This window comes from Ixodes scapularis, unplaced genomic scaffold, assembly GCF_016920785.2.
Source record: "Ixodes scapularis isolate PalLabHiFi unplaced genomic scaffold, ASM1692078v2 ptg000146l_1___fragment_1__unscaffolded, whole genome shotgun sequence".
NCBI lineage: Eukaryota > Metazoa > Arthropoda > Arachnida > Ixodida > Ixodidae > Ixodes > Ixodes scapularis.
This window is the reverse complement of record NW_024609921.1, coordinates 636,790-658,122: the sequence shown is the minus strand read 5'-3', so window position 1 is coordinate 658,122 and position 21,333 is coordinate 636,790. Positions and strand designations below refer to the sequence as shown.

At 46.0% G+C, this 21,333-nt stretch overlaps 1 protein-coding gene across 1 annotated transcript in view; it reads left to right on the top strand.

The window, feature by feature from the left end:
- LOC115328353 overlaps window positions 1-10,527 on the top strand; it is a 30,981-nt gene extending 20,454 nt beyond the window's left edge. Inside the window, exons 2-3 of the mRNA XM_040218510.1 lie at window positions 1,761-1,849; window positions 10,228-10,527. Of these exons, the coding sequence (XP_040074444.1) occupies window positions 1,761-1,849; window positions 10,228-10,527 (389 nt within the window). The remainder of the gene's footprint in view (window positions 1-1,760; window positions 1,850-10,227) is intronic.
- Window positions 10,528-21,333: the final 10,806 nt, after the last annotated feature.

Sequence of the window (21,333 nt, the reverse complement as noted above, 5' to 3'; positions counted from 1 at the left end):
CCAGATATTTACGGCTGACTACAGCCATTACTGAACTTCCACAAAGATGCCTAAAGTTACACCAAAACACCAGGTCACCAGACATCAAACGCATACTTTTAGCTCGAACATTGTTCACTTAAAGGATACACAAAAATTAACCTTCATTTCCTCTCCCCTTCTTCCCACCTTTAAACCGAACAAAAAATTCCACCGCCACAATGTATTCGACCGTCACTTGTGGACAGCGACATTGATAGGCAAAGGTTGTTAAGATCAAACAAGGGACTTTGTTAGATTGAAACCTGCGAGGTTGTAAAACGCTCATGCAATGTGGAATAACCATCTAATAAAAATAATAAAATTTAACCGACTTCTCTTTCCGGGATCACATTAAACTTGGCTCGTCTGAATCACCCACCACGAACAGGAAAATTTGTAAAACGCTGAGATAGTTAGTATGAATACATCAACAAATAAAAACTTGCTCCCGGTTGTTTCCTTCTCCTTGTCTCCTTCCATTACGGCATTCAAATTTGTATGTAGACATCTGACGAGGCGTATATACAAAAAAAACTTAATTGGATTTAGCTAAATATGGTATTAGGAAGACACAAAAGCAACGTTTATGTAAGAATAAGCTAAAATTTTTTAAGCTCTAACAGGAATGAGTTCCTTTTTCACAGATGAGACTTCCAACTCGAACGCGTTCTCAAAATAAGCAGGAACGATGAACGAGCTTTCGTTCCTCTTCTTAAGCAACGTGTACAGCACAGCCCGCATTTAATTTGCCAACCGCTTTGCTCCAGCCCATCAATCGATTAACTTTCCCGAATGGGTCACAGAGAAAAAAATGCTTCGCTTGTTTTTTGTAATTTAAAGTTGCTTATAACTCCCAAAATAACGCGAACTTTCCAAACAAGTCATTCCTCCATGACTAGGTCCTATTATCTCCTTTTTAGCGCAAATATCGAACCAGTTCAAAAATAATTAGAAATCCCCTCTATCAGCAGAAATTCCCGTATGCGGTTGTCGAAACAAAAATAACCAGCAACATAAATAAAATCGCAAGGGAAGCTCTCATTAAACTCGGGTGAAGCGTGCTGCCTATCAAAATGTTACCGCCAATGCAGAAACACCGCTTGAGACACGGAATTAAATTGTAGAACGGGTTTACTTGGAGCTCAGCGTTTTTGGTTGTTGAAAACTGCTGCGGGTAGTTCTACTTTGCACTTTCTTTTTATGGGGTGGATTAGCTGAGTTAGTTAGTCATTTATTTCTAACGGAACCTTCCGATGTTCAGCTGGTTCCACCCGAAAAGTGTTTTATGCCTTACGAGAGGAACATATTATGGGGACTACAGGGCCAATAGAACGAGGCACACTCAAATGAATTATTACACGCTAGAATTAGTTCACTAGAATCTTAACATTATCAGCATTATGTATCATGGGCAATATGTCTGCTGTTTAGAAGGTTAAATCTCCGCTTTGTAATTTTCACATTCGACTGTTCTTCGCTATATTCGTTTGTGGCTTTGTTGTTTTTACAAGATACTGTTTTGTGGCTGCTGCATCGATGCTCGGTGATTTATGTCTGCTGTTTTGACATCGTGCGTGTGAACGCCGAGTTGTGAGCTGGTCTGTTCTGGTGACATTTAAAAGCATAGGATAGCCACAATTTATGTTTATCTTTCAATCACGGTTAAATGTATTGCAATGCTTATTATAGCAGTTCATTTAAATGAACTTCAGAAATTTCATGCTAATATTACTTTGCAGGAGTGCTGTCGCAAGGGCCGACTCCGTTTACCTGCTACGAGGACATTAAGACGGTAGGGGAAATGTTTTGCACAATCACTGGACAGCGGGTAAGACTTGGAAGCCATAATGCCTGCTAAACTAGACCAGAGCTATAATTTTATAACTTGCGTTCCGAAACTCAATCTTCCTAGTAAAGAAGTTCCACTAGGAATGAATGCTTTTTAAAAGTGCGCGCCAACTAGTAACTGCTGCGGCAGTTAGCCGGGTTGGCAATTGTTTGTACTCGCTCCCTGAGCACGCATTGGACACGAGAGTCAATTGCGTCAGCGTTCGGCAAGCACTCGGATACAATAACACGCTTCGTGCCCAATCAATGGCGGCCGCAAATGTTGCTTGATGGACGCTTGAGAAGGGTGTATTGTCGTGGACAAATATAGTTTCAAACGAAATAGTGTAGCGAGATTTTCAGCTTTAAAAGTGTAAAAATATTCCAAAAGCCGGGAATCATGATGATAAAATAAACTGCGCCGACTTTACATAAGAAGAAAAACAGTTTAAAAAAACGTTTCGTTTCCCATGCGGGAAACATAATCAGTGAAATCTTCAAGCAGGAATGAGGGGAAAAACCTCAACAATCCTATTTAATCAAGTCCGCGTACACGTCGGGGACGGGGCCACTGTTGGAGTTACAGAGCGATGAGTCTTTCCGGATGAATCATGACTCCACGAACCTGCGCGGGCCCCACCTTTGTTCACTTGTTCACGCGCCAGAGTGGACGCATTCACAAAGTCCAAATTGGGACCCGTTTTCCAACAGTGTTTTACGAGTTCCGTCTTCGCGCTTGTAGCATGCGTGGCCTTTGCCACGTCCCCTTTGTGCTCTTTTAGGCGGGTGCAGCGCCTCCGGCCTTTCTCTGCAATGTACGATGCGTCACAGTCTAGACAGTTCAGTTTATATACAACACCGCAATTCGACTCGGGGGGGGGGGGGGGGGGGGGGCGGGTTGTAATCTTTAGGTTTAGAAATGAGGCCACGTAGCTTACGGTGAATTTTGAAAGCTGTCTGGATACTCAAAGGGGCGAGGGCCCTGCGAATAAACTGAGAAACTTTCAAGCAGGGTATTGTTACCTGCCCTGTCTTGAGCCTTTCATTATCCTAACTTCTTATTTGTCCCATCTGCTTGCGCGTGTTCTTAATAAAACGTTTCGAATAATTCCGCTTCATCAACAGGTCAACAATAACAGCATCCTCAGATGCGCGTAATTTAGGAGTAGAAGGAATGCGTTCGGACCGATGTAGTAGGGTTTTTACGACAGCCTTTTTATGTTCGACTGAATGATGTGGGTTGAAGCTTAAGAAGTTGCCTGTGTCGCAGGCATTGCGGTGCACTGTTGTATCTAAGCGACCAGTACTATTTCCGAACACATTAACATTCAGAAAAAGCAGCGCAAGGTTCTGTTCAACTTCATGCGTGAATTGAATTGACGGTTCAACGCTGTTTAAAGCTAAATGAAAGTCAGTAACATGGTCCTTTTTTGAAATTACAAAGGTGTCGTCAACATAACGTTTGTAAAACCCTATCTGGTGCGCGTTCTGTTCGAGAGCGGTTTCCACCACATGCTCCATAAGAAGATTTGCCATTGTAACCTAAATTGGGCTACCCATTGGACATCCTTCAATTTGGTGGTACATTTTTCCGCGAAAGTAAAATGTGACTGCTTAAGGCAAAACAGCAGTAAAATTTCAATATCATCCACCGTTAACGATGTGCGTGAGGGGAGGCTGTCATCCTTATGAAAGCGTGTTTCGGATATCTCAAGAGCTCGAGAAGTGGGTATTTTCGTAAACAAGGGCACAAAATCAAATAAAACCATTATGTCGTCTTCGTCCCGGACGTGATCCCAAACCAAACCCACAAATTCTTGGGAATTTCGTGCTGTTAAATCATTTTTCCCGTGACCAGAGTGATGAGTTCGACCAGATATTTTCACAAATTGTACGTCGGAGACCCAATGTATGAAACAATAAAACGCAACGGGCACTCGTGTCTATAAATCTTGAGGAGACCATACAATTTAGGTGTAGATCCATCGTAAGAAAAAAGACAACGGTATATGGCATCGTGGCAACGTTTACGAGTGGGGTCCCGTGGTAACATCCCAAAATGCGATGTGTCGTCAAGAAGAATCGGCATTTTTTCGTAGTAAATTTTTTTATCGAGTATTACAGTGTTTTTCGCCTTATCAGCTGTAAGAATAATATTTAAGTGATCCAGTTTAAGATCCCGTAGTGCCGATTGCTTAATCTTGCTCAGATTCGATGGCGTTACTTTAGCATTGTTAAGCATGGTGGTTATGCGGCTGCGAGCCAGATTAATACCGGTGATATCCTGCAGGTGACGAAGTGCCTCCTCAATTTCGACTATAAAGTCTCTTTTTGGAACTACACATGTGGCGAGGGCAAAATCAAGATCTTTCGAATGAATACTTACATGACCAGCGGAGAGCTGTTTCGATGACAAGTTGTAGAGCATTGATGCCGGTGGTATGGGGACCTTTGGAATTAGTTAGGACAGTGTCTTGACATGGGTGTCCGTGCACTTCATATTTTCGGTTTCTTCTGCTTGCTTCCTTGCACCGAACACGTGGTGCATGTCGTCATTTTGGAGAGTCCGCCGTAGGAACTTCTTGGCTGCAACAAGCCGGTGCCGACAGTCGATGAGTTTCTGCTTGTTGTCCATCATCCGTGCTTTGAGGTAGTCACGGCTGAAGTTTTGGGCCAGTTTTCTTCCGTAGGGCGTGTCGACCCGGGGGCGACATTGCAGACCACGTAGAATCACGTTGTGGCTCAGGCCCTCATAATTGAAGCCTTGATGGCATTCCAGGTGGATAATCTTTGGGGACCGGTTGAAGTATTCTCCCAAGTTGCCCATGGCAGCAGAGCCGTACAAGGTGCGAATGAATGCAAATTTGTTTCCTAAAAGCCGGGAATCATGATAATAAAAAAAACTGCGCCGACTTTAGATAATAACATAAACGATTTAATGAAACGCCTAAATGAACACCTACCCAAACGAAGACCCGCCTGAACGAGCAGCCCTCTAATCAAGCGCCCGCCTAAACGAACACAAAAGTAGCGTGGCGAAGGCCACGCATGCTACAAGAGCGAAGAGGGAACTCGTAGACCACTGTTGGAAAACGGGTCACAATTTTGACTTTAAGAATGCGTCCACTCTGGCGCGTGAACAAAGGTGGGGCCCGCGCAGGTTCGTGGAATCATAATTCATCCGGAGAGATTCATCAGCCTGTAACTCCGACAGTGGCCCCCTCCCCGACGTGTACGCGGATTTGCTTAAATAGAAATGTTGAGGCTTTTTCGCTCATTCCTGCTGGAAGGTTTCACTGATGATGTTTCCCGCATGGGAAACGAAACGTTTGATTAAATTGTTTTTCTTGTTATGTAAAGTCGGTGCAGTTTCTTTAATCAGCTTTAGAAGTGCCAATGAAGCTACGATTTTGTGACTTGCCTTTGGACTCGTGATTTCTTGAGCGTTGCTGCATTATTTGATTCGAACCACTATTAGAATTTTTCTACTCCGCAACATTGTTTTTTTTTACAATAGAGTTACTTTTTGAATCAGTGATCAACTTCCTAAAGGTGTACTAGAGCACGCACCATGGGGCGTGACGCCAGATGTACAAAAATATTCTTAGGCAAAAAGCCTATCTAAAATGATTGTAAGTTGCGCACAATGTAAGAAGTTCTCAATTCGGTATTTACGAATGCATTTATACAGGGTTTGCGTGCCGGTTTCAACAGCCATGACACGGGGAGAAAAATAATTACGGTTCTCTTATGGTTACCTTGTGGTTCGGTGGTTGCGCGACCACTCTTGGTTCACTAGCGAGTAGGTTTGTGAGAGCTACGCTCTTAAAATGTCCCAGAGTCGTGATTATAATTTGCCGATACCTACCGCCACATACAAAACGTCACAAGCAAAAGCCACGGTAAGTGCAAGTTCATACTGAGAATAGACACAGGCATGTTCAACCGTAGGTTGCAGGGCGCCGGAGAAAAGCTCACCCGATAAAAGCTCACCGAAGAAAAGCTCACCGGAGACAGGCTCACAGGAGAAAAGCTCACCGCAAAACCGGCAGATGCGGAGAAAAGCTCACCGGCCTTTGAGCGGATGCGGAGAAAAGCTTACCGATATTTTTTTAGCTTAGCTTGATTCTGCGTCAAACGTGGCAATTTAACACAATTCGCATTCGTCACTGCATTTAAAATATGTCCTCGTTTTTGTAATATTCTTGAAGTTCATTGGGCATCTTTACCAATTCCTCAGAAATTAGTAATCACCCATTCTATAAATTAATGAAGCCGCAAGCATAAAATCAAAACATCGTACACCGATAAGAAAGGCAACAATTTATTGACAGCTGACAGCGCGCCGTCGCTAGCTCTGTCAGATAAAGATCTGGTTTGTTCTTTGCGAGCTATAATGAATAGCGGTGTGTGAACCGGTTCAGCTCCAAATATTGTGTAGTGCTTAATAGATAAGAAGGTGTTTGCTGATGTAATCAGTGTCGGCTACGTTCTTTTCTTTCTGTTAATTTCACTAACAAAAGTTTAGTTGCGAGAACAGCTTCGCTTGTCGCGTTTGTTTTCTTCACACCATCGTCGTCGTTTGAGTGGTTTTCATCATGTATAACTTTTATCAATTCGCCCTATTCGCTGCACAACAGAAGACTACTTCTTCTATAGGTTACGAGTAACAACGGTGCCATTGCGCAGCTCCGAAGGTCATGGGTGGCTCACCGTAGAAGGGCACCCAGTATCACACAAAGGGAACGCGTGAAAACACCTGCACGAACGGCTAGAAAGCGTGCATGTCCGTGGAAGAAAGAAGCCTCGATATACTATTGACTGTTTTATCATGTTTTCGAAATTTAACAAAAGCTTCAAGAAGAATTTCAGGCACCGCGTTGTTGCGCATGCACTTTTGAATTTTCGGCAGTTACAGCTTTGATTTTTTAGGTTTTAGGCAGACATCATTAATTCTTTTTTAACTTTTTCCTGTTCTTCAAGTTCATAAAGTTTTTGTTAGGCTTTCGTTGCCTCGAGTGTAAGCCACAGAAAACACTCGGCCGCAATTATTAATTTGGGAGCAACATACCCAATAAGCTTAACAAATATTACAAAAAGGACATTTTCTTGTTTATAAAGCTGAATAATTTTAATCATTATAAATTGATATATATTACGCATTAGCCAACAGCCTCCCTATAAAAAGAAGAAAAAATATCGGCAAGCTTTTTTCCGCATACGCTCAATGACTGGTGAGCTTTTCTCCGCATCCGCCAATTTTGCGGTGAGCTTTCCTCCCGTGAGCTTATCTCCGGTGAGCTTTTCTCCGGGGAGTTTTTCTCCGGTGAGCTTTTCTCCGGGATTCAGTGTTGCAACATCCCTGTGTGACTCAGTCATGATCACTGCTTCGTGACCTATTTTCTGTAGTTGCTCTGTTTAACGACGGGGTAAGAGACAGCCGCAACCTGCTGGTGACGTGACATTCGGTGTGAAAAGGGGCATGCTGCATTGCGTAGCTGCCAAGAAATGCGGAAGCTCTACAATGTAAATGCTTCTACTACCGCCATATTATAATAAAGGGAAATACTAAAAGTTTATGTTTCACATGTTGATGACTAAAAAAAGAATAAGCAAGTAAGGAGACGACGACAGAACAACATATTTCACGATATTTTTGTGTAGTGTTCCTTTTCCATCTTTATTCTTATTTCCAATCTTGGCCCAAACCAACACTTTCCTTGTCCATTAATGTCCAGATTTTGAGAAACAATTACAAATGGCTCACATTTAAGATCTACAGACTACGTTTTTCTCAAGCGTCTATGTGCCGAATATCTGGCATTATTTAATCTTTGAATAATGCACGAAGATAAATGTTTTCCACTTCTCAGTTTTTAGAACCATGTTTCTGAGGGTCTGTATGTGAGCCTGCTATTGAGCCTTCGTTTGTAATGCGCTCTACAAGCTCCAACGAAAGCGGATTGTTTCGTTTTAAGTTCTCCTCCTCTCTAGCCTGTCGACTTTATTTACTCTATACACGAACTCATCTCTGTTACGTCACGGCGCGGTGGTGAAGCTTCGGGCGCACTTCCGGTATGGGGCTGTGGGCGGAGGTCCCCATGTGATGGGTGCATTCCTGCGTTGTTTTGAAAGGAACCAAACAAAAATCTGTCTTCTCGACAAAACGCCGCAAATGGGGCTGCACCAAAAAAGCCGAGAAAGATTTGAAGGTCAGTTTTCATGTGCTGGCTTCGTCCGAGAACGTGAATATGTGCCGTGAAAAGGAAAAACCAGACGCCGTCGGACCACGATTGCTTGCGCGAGAAGCCCTTTGGCTTGAATTCACGGATATTTGTAGTTATAAAATTTATTTCCTTCGTTCCAACATGAACGCCGGAAAACTGTCAAGCTGTACGCAAGACCTGCGAACTACGCTCAGTGTGTCTTCAAGTTCAAACGGCCGCCTGATCGTTCGAACTGTCGTCTGCTCTTTCAAATGTTTCTGCTTGTCGTCTGCTCTTTTAGACGACACCGGCTAGTAGACCAAACGTTGGCCCTGTAGCGGTGATAAGAAGTAAGTGCAAGCCCCAAAAGACTTAAGTTTAAAGGTTGGTAAGCAGGCTCGATATAAACAGTAGATACAAGGAGATGTTGACCATTGTTACCAGTGGCCATCACCGACTTATTAGGCCTGATTCACTTGATCCGATTCCTCTTGCGATTTCCAGTATTGACGTCGACCATCCCAGCTACGGTTCACGCTTTTGCAGCCCGAGCGACGTCGCGACTAAAAATTGCGAGCTTAATTTTATCTTTCGAATCAGGCTTTAGCGCACATTCTGCGGCATCCACGTGGAATGAATCACCACGTGTTTCATTATTCACATGAAGTTTTGCAGTGTAACGAGCCTCGGTAATTTCGCATAGGTCGCTCGTGTGGTTAGACATTACCAGGAAGACGTAGAATCAACAATTCGAACGCGAAAAAGGGCCGACAACATCGAATTTCAATGGCTTGCATATGGTCGGCAGCGAGCTTCTTGCTCACACTTCATCGCGCATGCGCGGTGCCGGTGGCGTCCGCTAGGGGCGTTCTGGTTTGTTCGTAAACATGACCCATGAGTTGGTGTATAGAGGTAGCTCAAAAATAACAAAAGGCCCTGTTGAAAAAGCTAACAAAGGTTGACTTTCTTACCCTGGCTTGCGATTACCTTATCTCTCTTCTCTTCTTGACCCCAACAAAAGCTCATTCAGGCAGCTCATATTTATTCAATATGCAACATGAATTTCAACTTACACTTTACCAACAACTAAATATCTCGCGTGTTTTCTTCCTTTCGTGACAATATTCGGGCATTTAGTTTAAGTTTTAAAATACAGAAAAACTTTGTATAATGAATTTATCTTGGTTTTATTAACCAAAGAAAGCTCACCATGAGACATTTATGGTGATCTGGATATTTAGTTTAGAAACAAATAAACCTCTTGATTCATGGTAATAAAACCCGAGACTCAGGAACACAGAAGGGGACGAACACAACACAACTTCTCAAACACAGCTGAACGTCTATTTTTCAGACACTCGTTTAAAAAGTCGTCATGGAGGCGAAACTCCGTTTTGCCTCCATGACGGGTGAGTTCCAGCCAAAAGGCTAAATAAAAATTAACCTTTTTTTTTTTTTTCTTTTTTAAGGCATTGGAAGGAGACGGAAATAAAGGGAAGATGGGGGGGGGGGGGGGGGATTTAAGGTCGGGGATAAGTAAGTACAAAGCGAGCGTGTTGGTAACAGTAATTAAACATGAGGAAGTACATAAAAAAAGGGGGGACGGACGGTTAGCGGCACAAACTGTAAAAGTTTGAGTTTACTTTGCGGCGCATTTGAGCTCACTGGGTGGGCCTCCCCATGTGTTTTGGAGGTTTGTGTTTACGCCGGCAACTGTAAAGGGGGGGGGGGGGGACGGGAAGGGGGTATATCTGTGTGGTGTGCTTGTGTACGATTCGTCGGCGGGGGGCAAGGAAGCGTTGCGAGGGAGTGGGGCATTAGCAGTGGTGACAGTGGAGGGTCATAAGTCAACTGCGTGGACGTTCTCATCGACTCTGTGGCGCCTAGGGCATGTGGATGGCTGTGTGTGCGAGAAGGGCTGCTGACGTGGACTGGACGGGAGGAAGCGGCTTGACCTTCGGGACTGTGGATGTCGGGTGCGGGCACCGGAGGGGCTCGCCTTTTTAAACGAGTGTCTGAAAAATAAACGTTCAGCTGTGTTTGAGACGTTGTGTTGTGTTCGTCCTCTTCTGTGTTCCTGAGTCTTGGGTTTTATTACCATGAATCATCACCAGCTCGCTTGTTTTCTAAGTATCATTTCAACCTCTTGATTGCCTTGCGGCATTTGTTCCAGGGATTCACGAATATTTTCTGGAAGGACCTTGTACTCATTTGCACGACTGCCTACTTAAACCTCAGCATACCATTTAACGTTACAGAGGACCAAATAGTTGTAAGTAACTTCAAATCATTTTGTATCCTGCAAGCGGTTTGTTTTCACAAGTGGTCGCGGTGGGTCCGCTTTCTTGACAACGCAGAAAACAAAGTTTATCATCTTCATTATATCACCCAGAGCACAACATTACAGACGGCATTCTGTTATAAAAGAGGGATTCCCTTCTTGTTGGCAAAAATCGCAATCCGCACAACATAAATAATTGTATATCCGCATATACTGCAAGCAACTCAATCTGGTATATCGTGCAACATGTTTTTTTGCATGTACTGGAAAAAGTCGGAGCTTTCTGGTTGTTTTTATACTAGGGTTTACACTTAGTGCAAAGCAAGACAGCTTTAAATGCAAAGACTGTGTAAATTAAATGACCGATTTTAATTCAAATACGATCCATCATGTTTTTATAGCATTTATAGGTTCACGATATGTTTTGGTCTTGCATAAGATGCCCGCAATAGAAAGGCGAAGCATTATCAATGTCCGTTTTCGCGGTATACAAAAGTAGGAAGTCGAGCTGCTTTTTTTGCGACTGCCCATAGTTATCTATCAATAATTTTTTATGTACGTCTGATTCATAGTTTGAATTTTTTTAAAAATAAATTTTAGCATATTTCAAGTGGAGTTTATATGTCTCATATTCTTGAAGCGCAATATTTTATTTATCTTAAGATAGCCGGATTTTTACCGCCACACTACATCTTGCAATGCTTAAAGTCCGATTCCAATCGTGTTCCGTCACTGCTTGCGTACATTTACGCCTGTCTTGTATATCAGTTCTATTAGTATTAACACGGCAGAGAGTTGGGCGAGTTGGTTAAGCATCATAATAGGTGGGAACAGCGCAGGAAAAAACCGACGAAGGACGAGTAGAAGAAGTGCACAAACACAGCGCTGACTAACAACTGAATGTTTATTTTCAAGCGAACCAGAAAGTAAACACTGAGTGTGGAGAGGAAAAAACACAGAAGCCAATAAAAAGGAGGGAACCCGAAAAAACAAGACACTACCACGCCATATCACTTTCACACACGTCTGCCACAGTTCTTGATAAAAAACACTTCGTCAGCCCCCAAGTTAACCGACGGAGCACTGACGCATTCTTCCTCCCCCCTTGATAAAATATAAAAGGCCTCATCAATCTCCCGGGCAGTCTTGTTTTTGTTGCGCGCCAAGATCGTCAACTCATTGAACAGGGGAACGCAGCCACACCTACTACAATGTACCGCAAGGTGGCCAGAGGGTGAGGAACGGAGAGCAAGGGAATGCTCCCTCGCCCTCACGTTCACACACCTCCCTGTCTGTCTAATGTAAACCCGACCACGTGTGAAGGGGATGTGGTATACAACCCCTACTGCGCATGAGACAAACGGATCGCGGTGGTTAACATCACAGTGGTTATCCCTGTTCAACCCTCGGTTAACGGTGGAGCATAGTCGAGATAACTTCCGGGGCGCCGAAAACACCACAGGCACCTTAAACTTGTTGGCCACGCGCTTGACTTGATGTGAGAGGGCGTGAATGTAGGGCACCACCACTGGTCTGGTTGTCGGTTTTTGCCTCGCCTTAGGACTGGTTCTACCTCCGAACACCTTAACAAGGGACTCAGCCACTCCCACAATCATCGCCACCGGGTATCCCGCAGAGGTCAGCCTAGACACCTGTGAAAGCAGGATGTCCTCACACCTATGGTGGCATGACTTGAGCAAAGGGGCGCGCATACCCGACGTAGTGATCGCACGCTTCACAAGCTTTGAGTGCGCGGAGCCGTATGGCAAAAGCCTCTTAGAGCGTGGCTCTTAGGCCCAACAGGTGTGTGACGGCTGAAGAGTGAGCCTCAGGTCCAAAAACTGCAACCCCTCTCCCGTAGGTGTCGCGTACTTAAACGATAACCCGGGGGAGCATTCCTTAAAGGAAGCCAAGACTTCCACACACACACTATCCCGGTTGGGGCCCAGGCTATCTTTAAACACAACAAGGTAGTCGTCAACATACCGAAAAACTCTCAAAACCCGACAATCCAACGACTCCGCTATGGCTCTATCATACCTCGCCAGATATATATCACTAAGGATAGGCGCCACACTCGACCCAATACAAATCCCACTCTTTTGCAGGAAAATTTCGCCTTCAAACGTGATATAGGTGGAACTCAAGTAAAAAGTCAACAACTCCAAAAAGGATTCCACCGCCAAACCCGTCGAGTTCATAAAAGCCACCGACCCACTGGACTGAATGCACTCTTCCACCGCTTTCATCAATTCAGCATGGGGTATTGAGTAGAACATATCCTCGACATCCAGAGACATTAATCACACCCTCCCGGATTGTCTTCTCGGAGGTAATCCATAAGGGCCTCAGAATTGCAAATACGAAAAGGATCATCCAACGTGAGCACACACAGGTGGCGCTGAAGGAAAGAAGATACATGAAGCTGCCATGAGTCTCTCTGGGTAACGATAGCTCTAAAAGGCCTGAGCTCCTTATGGGTCTTCACGGAGAAGAACACCTCGAGATTGAGGCCCTTGGCCCCCGACACAGATTTTCCGAGGCCCTCCAACCCAAGCTGACCGCAAAGCCTCACTGCCCTGGCCTTTACCCTCTTCAGCTCCACTCCCGACACACTTCTGAAATTCTTAAGCACCGCCTGTCTCGCTCTTTCCTGAAACATACCTTCAGGCACCACAACGAACCCCCCCTCTTTATCCGACAACAACAGCTTCAACTTAGACTCATTAAAAAAATTTACCACCGTTCCCATCTTGAGCCTGGGCAAAGGCCTTCGGCCTACCCCTTTGGTCAACCCTTCCACACATTCATGAACACACCAATCCCTGTTTTCCTCTGACGACTTCGCAGATACCTGCCGAACCAGGGCCAGCATTTCCGAAGGCCCGACCGACGGTTCCGTGGCGAATTTGGGACCCTTTTCCAAAATGTCCGACACTTCTGCCGGAGCCGACGCACCTCCCATGAAGACCACGTTGCCCTTGACTCCCGGCTGACCTTGACACTTCTTAGGGAACAAGGCGCGCAGCCGCTCCCACAGAAAATCTGTCACCTGCACAACCTCTCGCTTGCACGCTCGGAACTTCCTTTGCTGCGCCCGCATCCACAGAAGTCCGATAGCACCAGACTTTTAAACCTTCCTGTAGTAGTCTGACTTGTCTCCACGACTCCGAACGAAGGATCTTGCACACCCGTTTCGCATGTCCGGCGGACGGATTCACCATACCGAAAAGGGCGACGACTTCCGGGGGTGACGTACCTTTTCTGGCTGCGTACCCGTAGTGACGGGCTTTGCAGACTGCTGATGCGATGGCGTTAATGTAGAAAACGTCTTGATGGGTTACGATAGGAGCACACAAAAAAGGGCCCGATGTACAAGAAATGAGGTTCAACACGGCAGATAGTTGGGCGAGTTGGTTAAGCATCTTAATAGGTGGGAACAGCGCAGGAAAAAACCGACGAAGGACGAGTAGAAGAAGTGCACAAACACAGCGCTGACTAACAACTGAATGTTTATTTTCAAGCGAACCAGAAAGTAAACACTGGGTGTGGAGAGGAAAAAACACAGAAGCCAATAAAAAGGAGGGAACCCGATAAAACAAGACACTACCACGCCATATCACTTTCACACAGGTCTGCCACAGTTCTTGATAAAAAACACTCCGTCAGCCCCCAAGTTAACCGACGGAGCACTGACGCATTCTTCCTCCCCCCTTGATAAATTATAAAAGGCCTCATCAATCTCCCGGGCAGTCTTGTTTTTGTTGCGCGCCAAGATCGTCAACTCATTGAACAGGGGAACGCAGCCGCACCTACTACAATGTACCGCAAGGTGGCCAGAGGGTGAGGAACGGAGAGCAAGGGAATGCTCCCTCGCCCTCACGTTCACACACCTCCCTGTCTGTCTAATGTAAACCCGACCACATGTGAAGGGGATCTGGTATACAACCCCTACTGCGCATGAGACAAACGGATCGCGGTGGTTAACATCACAGTGGTTATCCCTGTTCAACCCTCGGTTAACGGCGGAGCATAGTCGAGATAACTTCCGGGGCGCCGAAAACACCACAGGCACCTTATACTTGTTGGCCACGCGCTTGACTTGATGTGAGAGGGCGTGAATGTAGGGCACCACCACTGGTCTGGTTGTCGGTTTTTGCCTCGCCTTAGGACTGGTTCTACCTCCGAACACCTTAACAAGGGACTCAGCCACTCCCACAATCATCGCCACCGGGTACCCCGCAGAGGTCAGCCTAGACACCTGTGAAAGCAGGCTGTCCTCACACCTATGGTGGCATGACTTGAGCAAAGGGGCGCGCATACCCGACGTAGTGATCGCAGGCTTCACAAGCTTTGAGTGCGCGGAGCCGTATGGCAAAAGCCTCTTCTTAGAGCGTGGCTCATAGGCCCAACAGGTGTGTGACGGCTGAAGAGTGAGCCTCAGGTCCAAAAACTGCAACCCCTCTCCCGTAGGTGTCTCGTACTTAAACGATAACCCGGGGGAGCATTCCTTAAAGGAAGCCAAGACTTCCACACACACACTATCCCGGTTGGGGCCCAGGCTATCTTTAAACACAACAAGGTAGTCGTCAACATACCGAAAAACTCTCAAAACCCGACAATCCAACGACTCCGCTATAACTCTATCACACCTCGCCAGATATCTATCACTAAGGATAGGCGCCACACTCGACCCAATACAAATCCCACTCTTTTGCAGGAAAATTTCGCCTTCAAACGTGATATAGGTGGAACTCAAGTAAAAAGTCAACAACTCCAAAAAGGATTCCACCGCCAAACCCGTCGAGTTCATAAAAGCCACCGACCCACTGGACTGAATGCACTCTTCCACCGCTTTCATCAATTCACCATGGGGTATTGAGTAGAACATATCCTCGACATCCAGAGACATTAATCACACTCTCCCGGATTGTCTTCTCGGAGGTAATCCACAAGGGCCTCAGAATTGCAAATACGAAAAGGATCATCCAACGTGAGCACACACAGGTGGCGCTGAAGAAAAGAAGATACATGAAGCTGCCAGGAGTCTCTCTGGGTAACGATAGCTCTAAAAGGCCTGAGCTCCTTATGGGTCTTCACGGAGAAGAACACCTCGAGATTGAGGCCCTTGGCCCCCGACACAGACTTCCCGAGGCCCTCCAACCCAAGCTGACCGCAAAGCCTCACTGCCCTGGCCTTTACCCTCTTCAGCTCCACTCCCGACACACTTCTGAAATTCTTAAGCACCGCCTGTCTCGCTCTTTCCTGAAACATACCTTCAGGCACCAAAACAAACCCCCCCTCTTTATCCGACAACAACAGCTTCAACTGGCACTGGCACCACCAGTGGTGGTGCCCTACATTCACGCCCTCTCACATCAAGTCAAGCGCGTGGCCAACAAGTATAAGGTGCCTGTGGTGTTTTCGGCGCCCCGGAAGTTATCTCGACTATGCTCCGCCGTTAACCGAGGGTTGAACAGGGATAACCACTGTGATGTTAACCACCGCGATCCGTTTGTCTCATGCGCAGTAGGGGTTGTATACCAGATCCCCTTCACATGTGGTCGGGTTTACATTGGACGGACAGGGAGGTGTGTGAACGTGAGGGCGAGGGAGCATTCCCTTGCTCTCCGTTCCTCACCCTCTGGCCACCTTGCGGTACATTGTAGTAGGTGCGGCTGCGTTCCCCTGTTCAATGAGTTGACGATCTTGGCGCGCAACAAAAACAAGACTGAACGGAAGATTGATGAGGCCTTTTATATTTTATCAAGGGGGGAGGAAGAATGCGTCAGTGCTCCGTCGGTTAACTTGGGGGCTGACGAAGTGTTTTTTATCAAGAACTGTGGCAGACCTGTGTGAAAGTGATATGGCGTGGTAGTGTCTTGTTTTATCGGGTTCCCTCCTTTTTATTGGCTTCTGTGTTTTTTCCTCTCCACACCCAGTGTTTACTTTCTGGTTCGCTTGAAAATAAACATTCAGTTGTTAGTCAGCGCTGTGTTTGTGCACTTCTTCTACTCGTCCTTCGTCGTTTTTTTCCTGCGCTGTTCCCACCTATTAAGATGCTTAACCAACTCGCCCAACTCTCTGCCGTGTTGAACCTCATTTCTTGTACATCGGGCCCTTTTTTGTGTGCTCCTATCGTAACCCATCAAGACGTTTTCTACATTAACGCCATCGCATCAGCAGTCTGCAAAGCCCGTCACTACGGGTACGCAGCCAGAAAAGGTACGTCCCCCCCGGAAGTCGTCGCCCTTTTCGGTATGGTGAATCCGTCCGCCGGACATGCGAAACTGGTGTGCAAGATCCTTCGTTCGGAGTCGTGGAGACAAGTCAGACTACTACAGGAAGGTTTAAAAGTCTGGTGCTATCGGACTTCTGTGGATGCGGGCGCAGCAGAAAGGAAGTTCCGAGCGTGCAAGCGAGAGGTTGTGCAGGTGACAGATTTTCTGTGGGAGCGGCTGCGCGCCTCGTTCCCTAAGAAGTGTCAATGTCAGCCGGGAGTCAAGGGCAACGTTGTCTTCATGGGAGGTGCGTCGGCTCCGGCAGAAGTGACGGACATTTTGGAAAAGGGTCCCGAATTCGCCACGGAACCGTCGGTCGGGCCTTCGGAAATGCTGGCCCTGGTTCGGCAGGTATCTGCGAAGTCGTCAGAGGAAAACAGGGACCGGTGTGTTCATGAATGTGTGGAAGGGTTGACCAAAGGGGTAGGCCGAAGGCCTTTGCCCAGGCTCAAGATGGGAACGGTGGTAAATTCTTTTAATGAGTCTAAGTTGAAGCTGTTGTTGTCGGATAAAGAGAGGGGGTTTGTTGTGGTGCCTGAAGGTATGTTTCAGGAAAGAGCGAAACAGGCGGTGCTTAAGAATTTCAGAAGTGCGTCGGGAGTGGAGCTGAAGAGGGTAAAGGCCAGGGCAGTGAGGCTTTGCGGTCAGCTTGGGTTGGAGGGCCTCGGGAAGTCTGTGTCGGGGGCCAAGGGCCTCAATCTCGAGGTGTTCTTCTCCGTGAAGACCCATAAGGAGCTCAGGCCTTTTAGAGCTATTGTTACCCAGAGAGACTCCTGGCAGCTTCATGTATCTTCTTTTCTTCGGCGCCACCTGTGTGTGCTCACGTTGGATGATCCTTACGTATTTGCAATTCTGAGGCCCTTGTGGATTACCTCCGAGAAGACAATCCGGGAGGGTGTGATTTAGTGTCTCTGGATGTCGAGGATATGTTCTACTCAATACCCCATGGTGAATTGATGAAAGCGGTGGAAGAGTGCATTCAGTCCAGTGGGTCGGTGGCTTTTATGAACTCGACGGGTTTGGCGGTGGAATCCTTTTTGGAGTTGTTGACTTTTTACTTGAGTTCCACCTATATCACGTTTGAAGGCGAAATTTTCCTGCAAAAGAGTGGTATTTGTATTGGGTCGAGTGTGGCGCCTATCCTTAGTGATATATATCTGACGAGGTGTGATAGAGCCCTAGCGGAGTCGTTGGATTGTCGGGTTTTGAGAGTTTTTCGGAATGTTGACGACTACCTTGTTGTGTTTAAAGATAGCCTGGGCCCCAACCGGGATAGTGTGTGTGTGGAAGTCTTGGCTTCCCTTAAGGAATGCTCCCCCGGGTTATCGTTTAAGTACGAGACACCTACGGGAGAGGGGTTGCAGTTTTTGGACCTGAGGCTCACTCTTCAGCCGTCACACACCTGTTGGGCCTATGAGCCACGCTCTAAGAAGAGGCTTTTGCCATACGGCTCCGCGCACTCAAAGCTTGTGAAGCGTGCGATCACTACGTCGGGTATGCGCGCCCCTTTGCTCAAGTCATGCCACCATAGGTGTGAGGACAGCCTGCTTTCACAGGTGTCTAGGCTGACCTCTGCGGGATACCCGGTGGCGATGATTGTGGGAGTGGCTGAGTCCCTTGTTAAGGTGTTCGGAGGTAGAACCAGTCCTAAGGCGAGGCAAAAACCGACAACCAGACCAGTGGTGGTGCCCTACATTCACGCCCTCTCACATCAAGTCAAGCGCGTGGCCAACAAGTATAAGGTGCCTGTGGTGTTTTCGGCGCCCCGGAAGTTATCTCGACTATGCTCCGCCGTTAACCGAGGGTTGAACAGGGATAACCACTGTGATGTTAACCACCGCGATCCGTTTGTCTCATGCGCAGTAGGGGTTGTATACCAGATCCCCTTCACATGTGGTCGGGTTTACATTGGACAGACAGGGAGGTGTGTGAACGTGAGGGCGAGGGAGCATTCCCTTGCTCTCCGTTCCTCACCCTCTGGCCACCTTGCGGTACATTGTAGTAGGTGCGGCTGCGTTCTCCTGTTCAATGAGTTGACGATCTTGGCGCGCAACAAAAACAAGACTGCCCGGGAGATTGATGAGGCCTTTTATATTTTATCAAGGGGGGAGGAAGAATGCGTCAGTGCTCCGTCGGTTAACTTGGGGGCTGACGGAGTGTTTTTTATCAAGAACTGTGGCAGACGTGTGTGAAAGTGATATGGCGTGGTAGTGTCTTGTTTTATCGGGTTCCCTCCTTTTTATTGGCTTCTGTGTTTTTTCCTCTCCACACCCAGTGTTTACTTTCTGGTTCGCTTGAAAATAAACATTCAGTTGTTAGTCAGCGCTGTGTTTGTGCACTTCTTCTACACGTCCTTCGTCGCTTTTTTCCTGCGCTGTTCCCACCTAAAAAAAAAACTATTAGTATTAGGTGTAGTTTCATATTATCTTAATCCGGAATAGATAAATACATATGAATATTGTTATTCCAGATAGTATTATATATTTCAGTTGTAGGCGTCGAAGTGATGGTAGTAGTAGTGATAGTAATGATGATAGTGGTAGTTGTAGATTGACCGTAGAACCCCAGGAATTTTGGACATGGGCGCGTCTTCACAACTTGCGCCATCTCTCGGCTTCTGGGAACGGGACCGACCGTAACTCAATGGGCAAAACCAGTTTATTTTAAATTGCTCAATACCAACGCAAATAATCAGCTTGCTCTCATTGGAGTTCTATTGAGTTGCAATACTTACATATGCAGACGAAATTCCAAACTCGTTTGACCAAATTAAGTTTAGCGAAGGGCCAATCGAAGATTTTCTCATTGCGCCTATGGAAGCACCCGAAAAAAAGACCGTGTTTTCATACAAGAACCCTGTCCTGATAAGAACTGTCGCTTATACGTAGTTGCTCTCATCGATAACGGGTACCCAGTGAACTCAACTAAACTATCATGCTTTTTTTTTTTTGATCAATCAATATTACGACGGTCCATGAGCATTTCAGATATTTAAACGAACCGCGGCATCCGTCTTTCAAGGTTTAGAAAAGGCATAAATGAGCGCATTTTATGTGTAATAGGTGCAATCACAACATATTCAAACAGTACATAAACAGTATCAACAAATACACAAAACCTGCACACTGGTCTTAAAGTCCGAGGTTTGAACCCGGGTTTAAAATCGATAGGGATTTTATCCATTCAAACCACGGTTGGACGATAGCACTGTTGAAGTGCAATGAGCATACCAATGAAAGCAATTGTAGATGTTGAATTACACGTGTTTCACGTAATTAAATATGGCCCAATTCATTAAAATTGCGAAATTATACGCTCTCCATGCTCAATTTTCAGACAAGTGCGCATGTTTCCTGCCGAAAGGCAAGAACCCCGACTTGTATCAAAGCTGAGCTAGAGGATAGTTCCGTCCACTAAATTAAAGCACCGCTGAGGGCAATAATTTATGTTGCCTAATTACTCACGTGTCACGTCATTGAAGAGGAGCCAAATCGTTATAATAACGATATTACGCAATCCAAGCTCAATTTTCGGGTAAACGCGCATGTCTACTGCCCAAACACTAGAACCCCGACATGGACCAAACACGAGTTATAGGATAGTTACATCCCTCTATATTGGCATACCGCTGAGAGCAATTGTCTGTATCGCCTAATTACTCGCGTGTCAGGTCATTAAAGAGGAGCCAAACGGTTAAAATAAAGGAATTATCCTCTCCAAGCTCAATTTTCGGGTAAACGCGCATGTCTCCTGCCCAAAGACTAGAACCCCGACATGGGACAAACCCAACTTATAGGATAGTTCCATCCCTCTATATTGGTATACCGCTGAGAGCAATCATCTCTATCACCTAATTACTCGAGGGTCACGTCATTAAAGAGGAGCCAAATGGTTAATATAGAGAAATTATTTTCTCCAAGCTCAATTTTCAGGTAAACGCGCATGTCTCCTGCCCAAAGACTAGAACCCCGACATGGCCCAAACCCGAGTTATAGGATAGTTCCATCCCTCTATATTGGCATACCGCTGAGAGCAATTGTCTGTATCGTCTAATTACTCGAGGGTCACGTCATTAAAGAGGAGCCAATGGTTAATATAGAGAAATTATTTTCTCCAAGCTCAATTTTCAGGTAAACGCGCATGTCTCCTGCCCAAAGACTAGAACCCCGACATGCCCAAACCCGAGTTCTAGGATAGTTCCATCCCTCTATATTGGCACACCGCTGAGAGCAATTCTCTGTATCGCCTAATTACTCGAGGGTCACGTCATTAAAGAGGAGCCAAATGGTTAATATAGAGAAATTATTTTCTCCAAGCTCAATTTTCAGGTAAACGCGCATGTCTCCTGCCCAAAGACTAGAACCCCGACATGGCCCAAACCCAAGTTATAGGATAGTTCCATCCCTCTATATTGGTATACCGCTGAGAGCAATCATCTCTATCACCTAATTACTCGAGGGTCACGTCATTAAAGAGGAGCCAAATGGTTAATATAGAGAAATTATTTTCTCCAAGCTCAATTTTCAGGTAAACGCGCATGTCTCCTGCCCAAAGACTAGAACCCCGGCATGGCCCAAACCCGAGTTCTAGGATAGTTCCATCCCTCTATATTGGCATACCGCTGAGAGCAATTGTCTGTATCGTCTAATTTCTCGAGGGTCACGTCATTAAAGAGGAGCCAAATGGTTAATATAGAGAAATTATTTTCTCCAAGCTC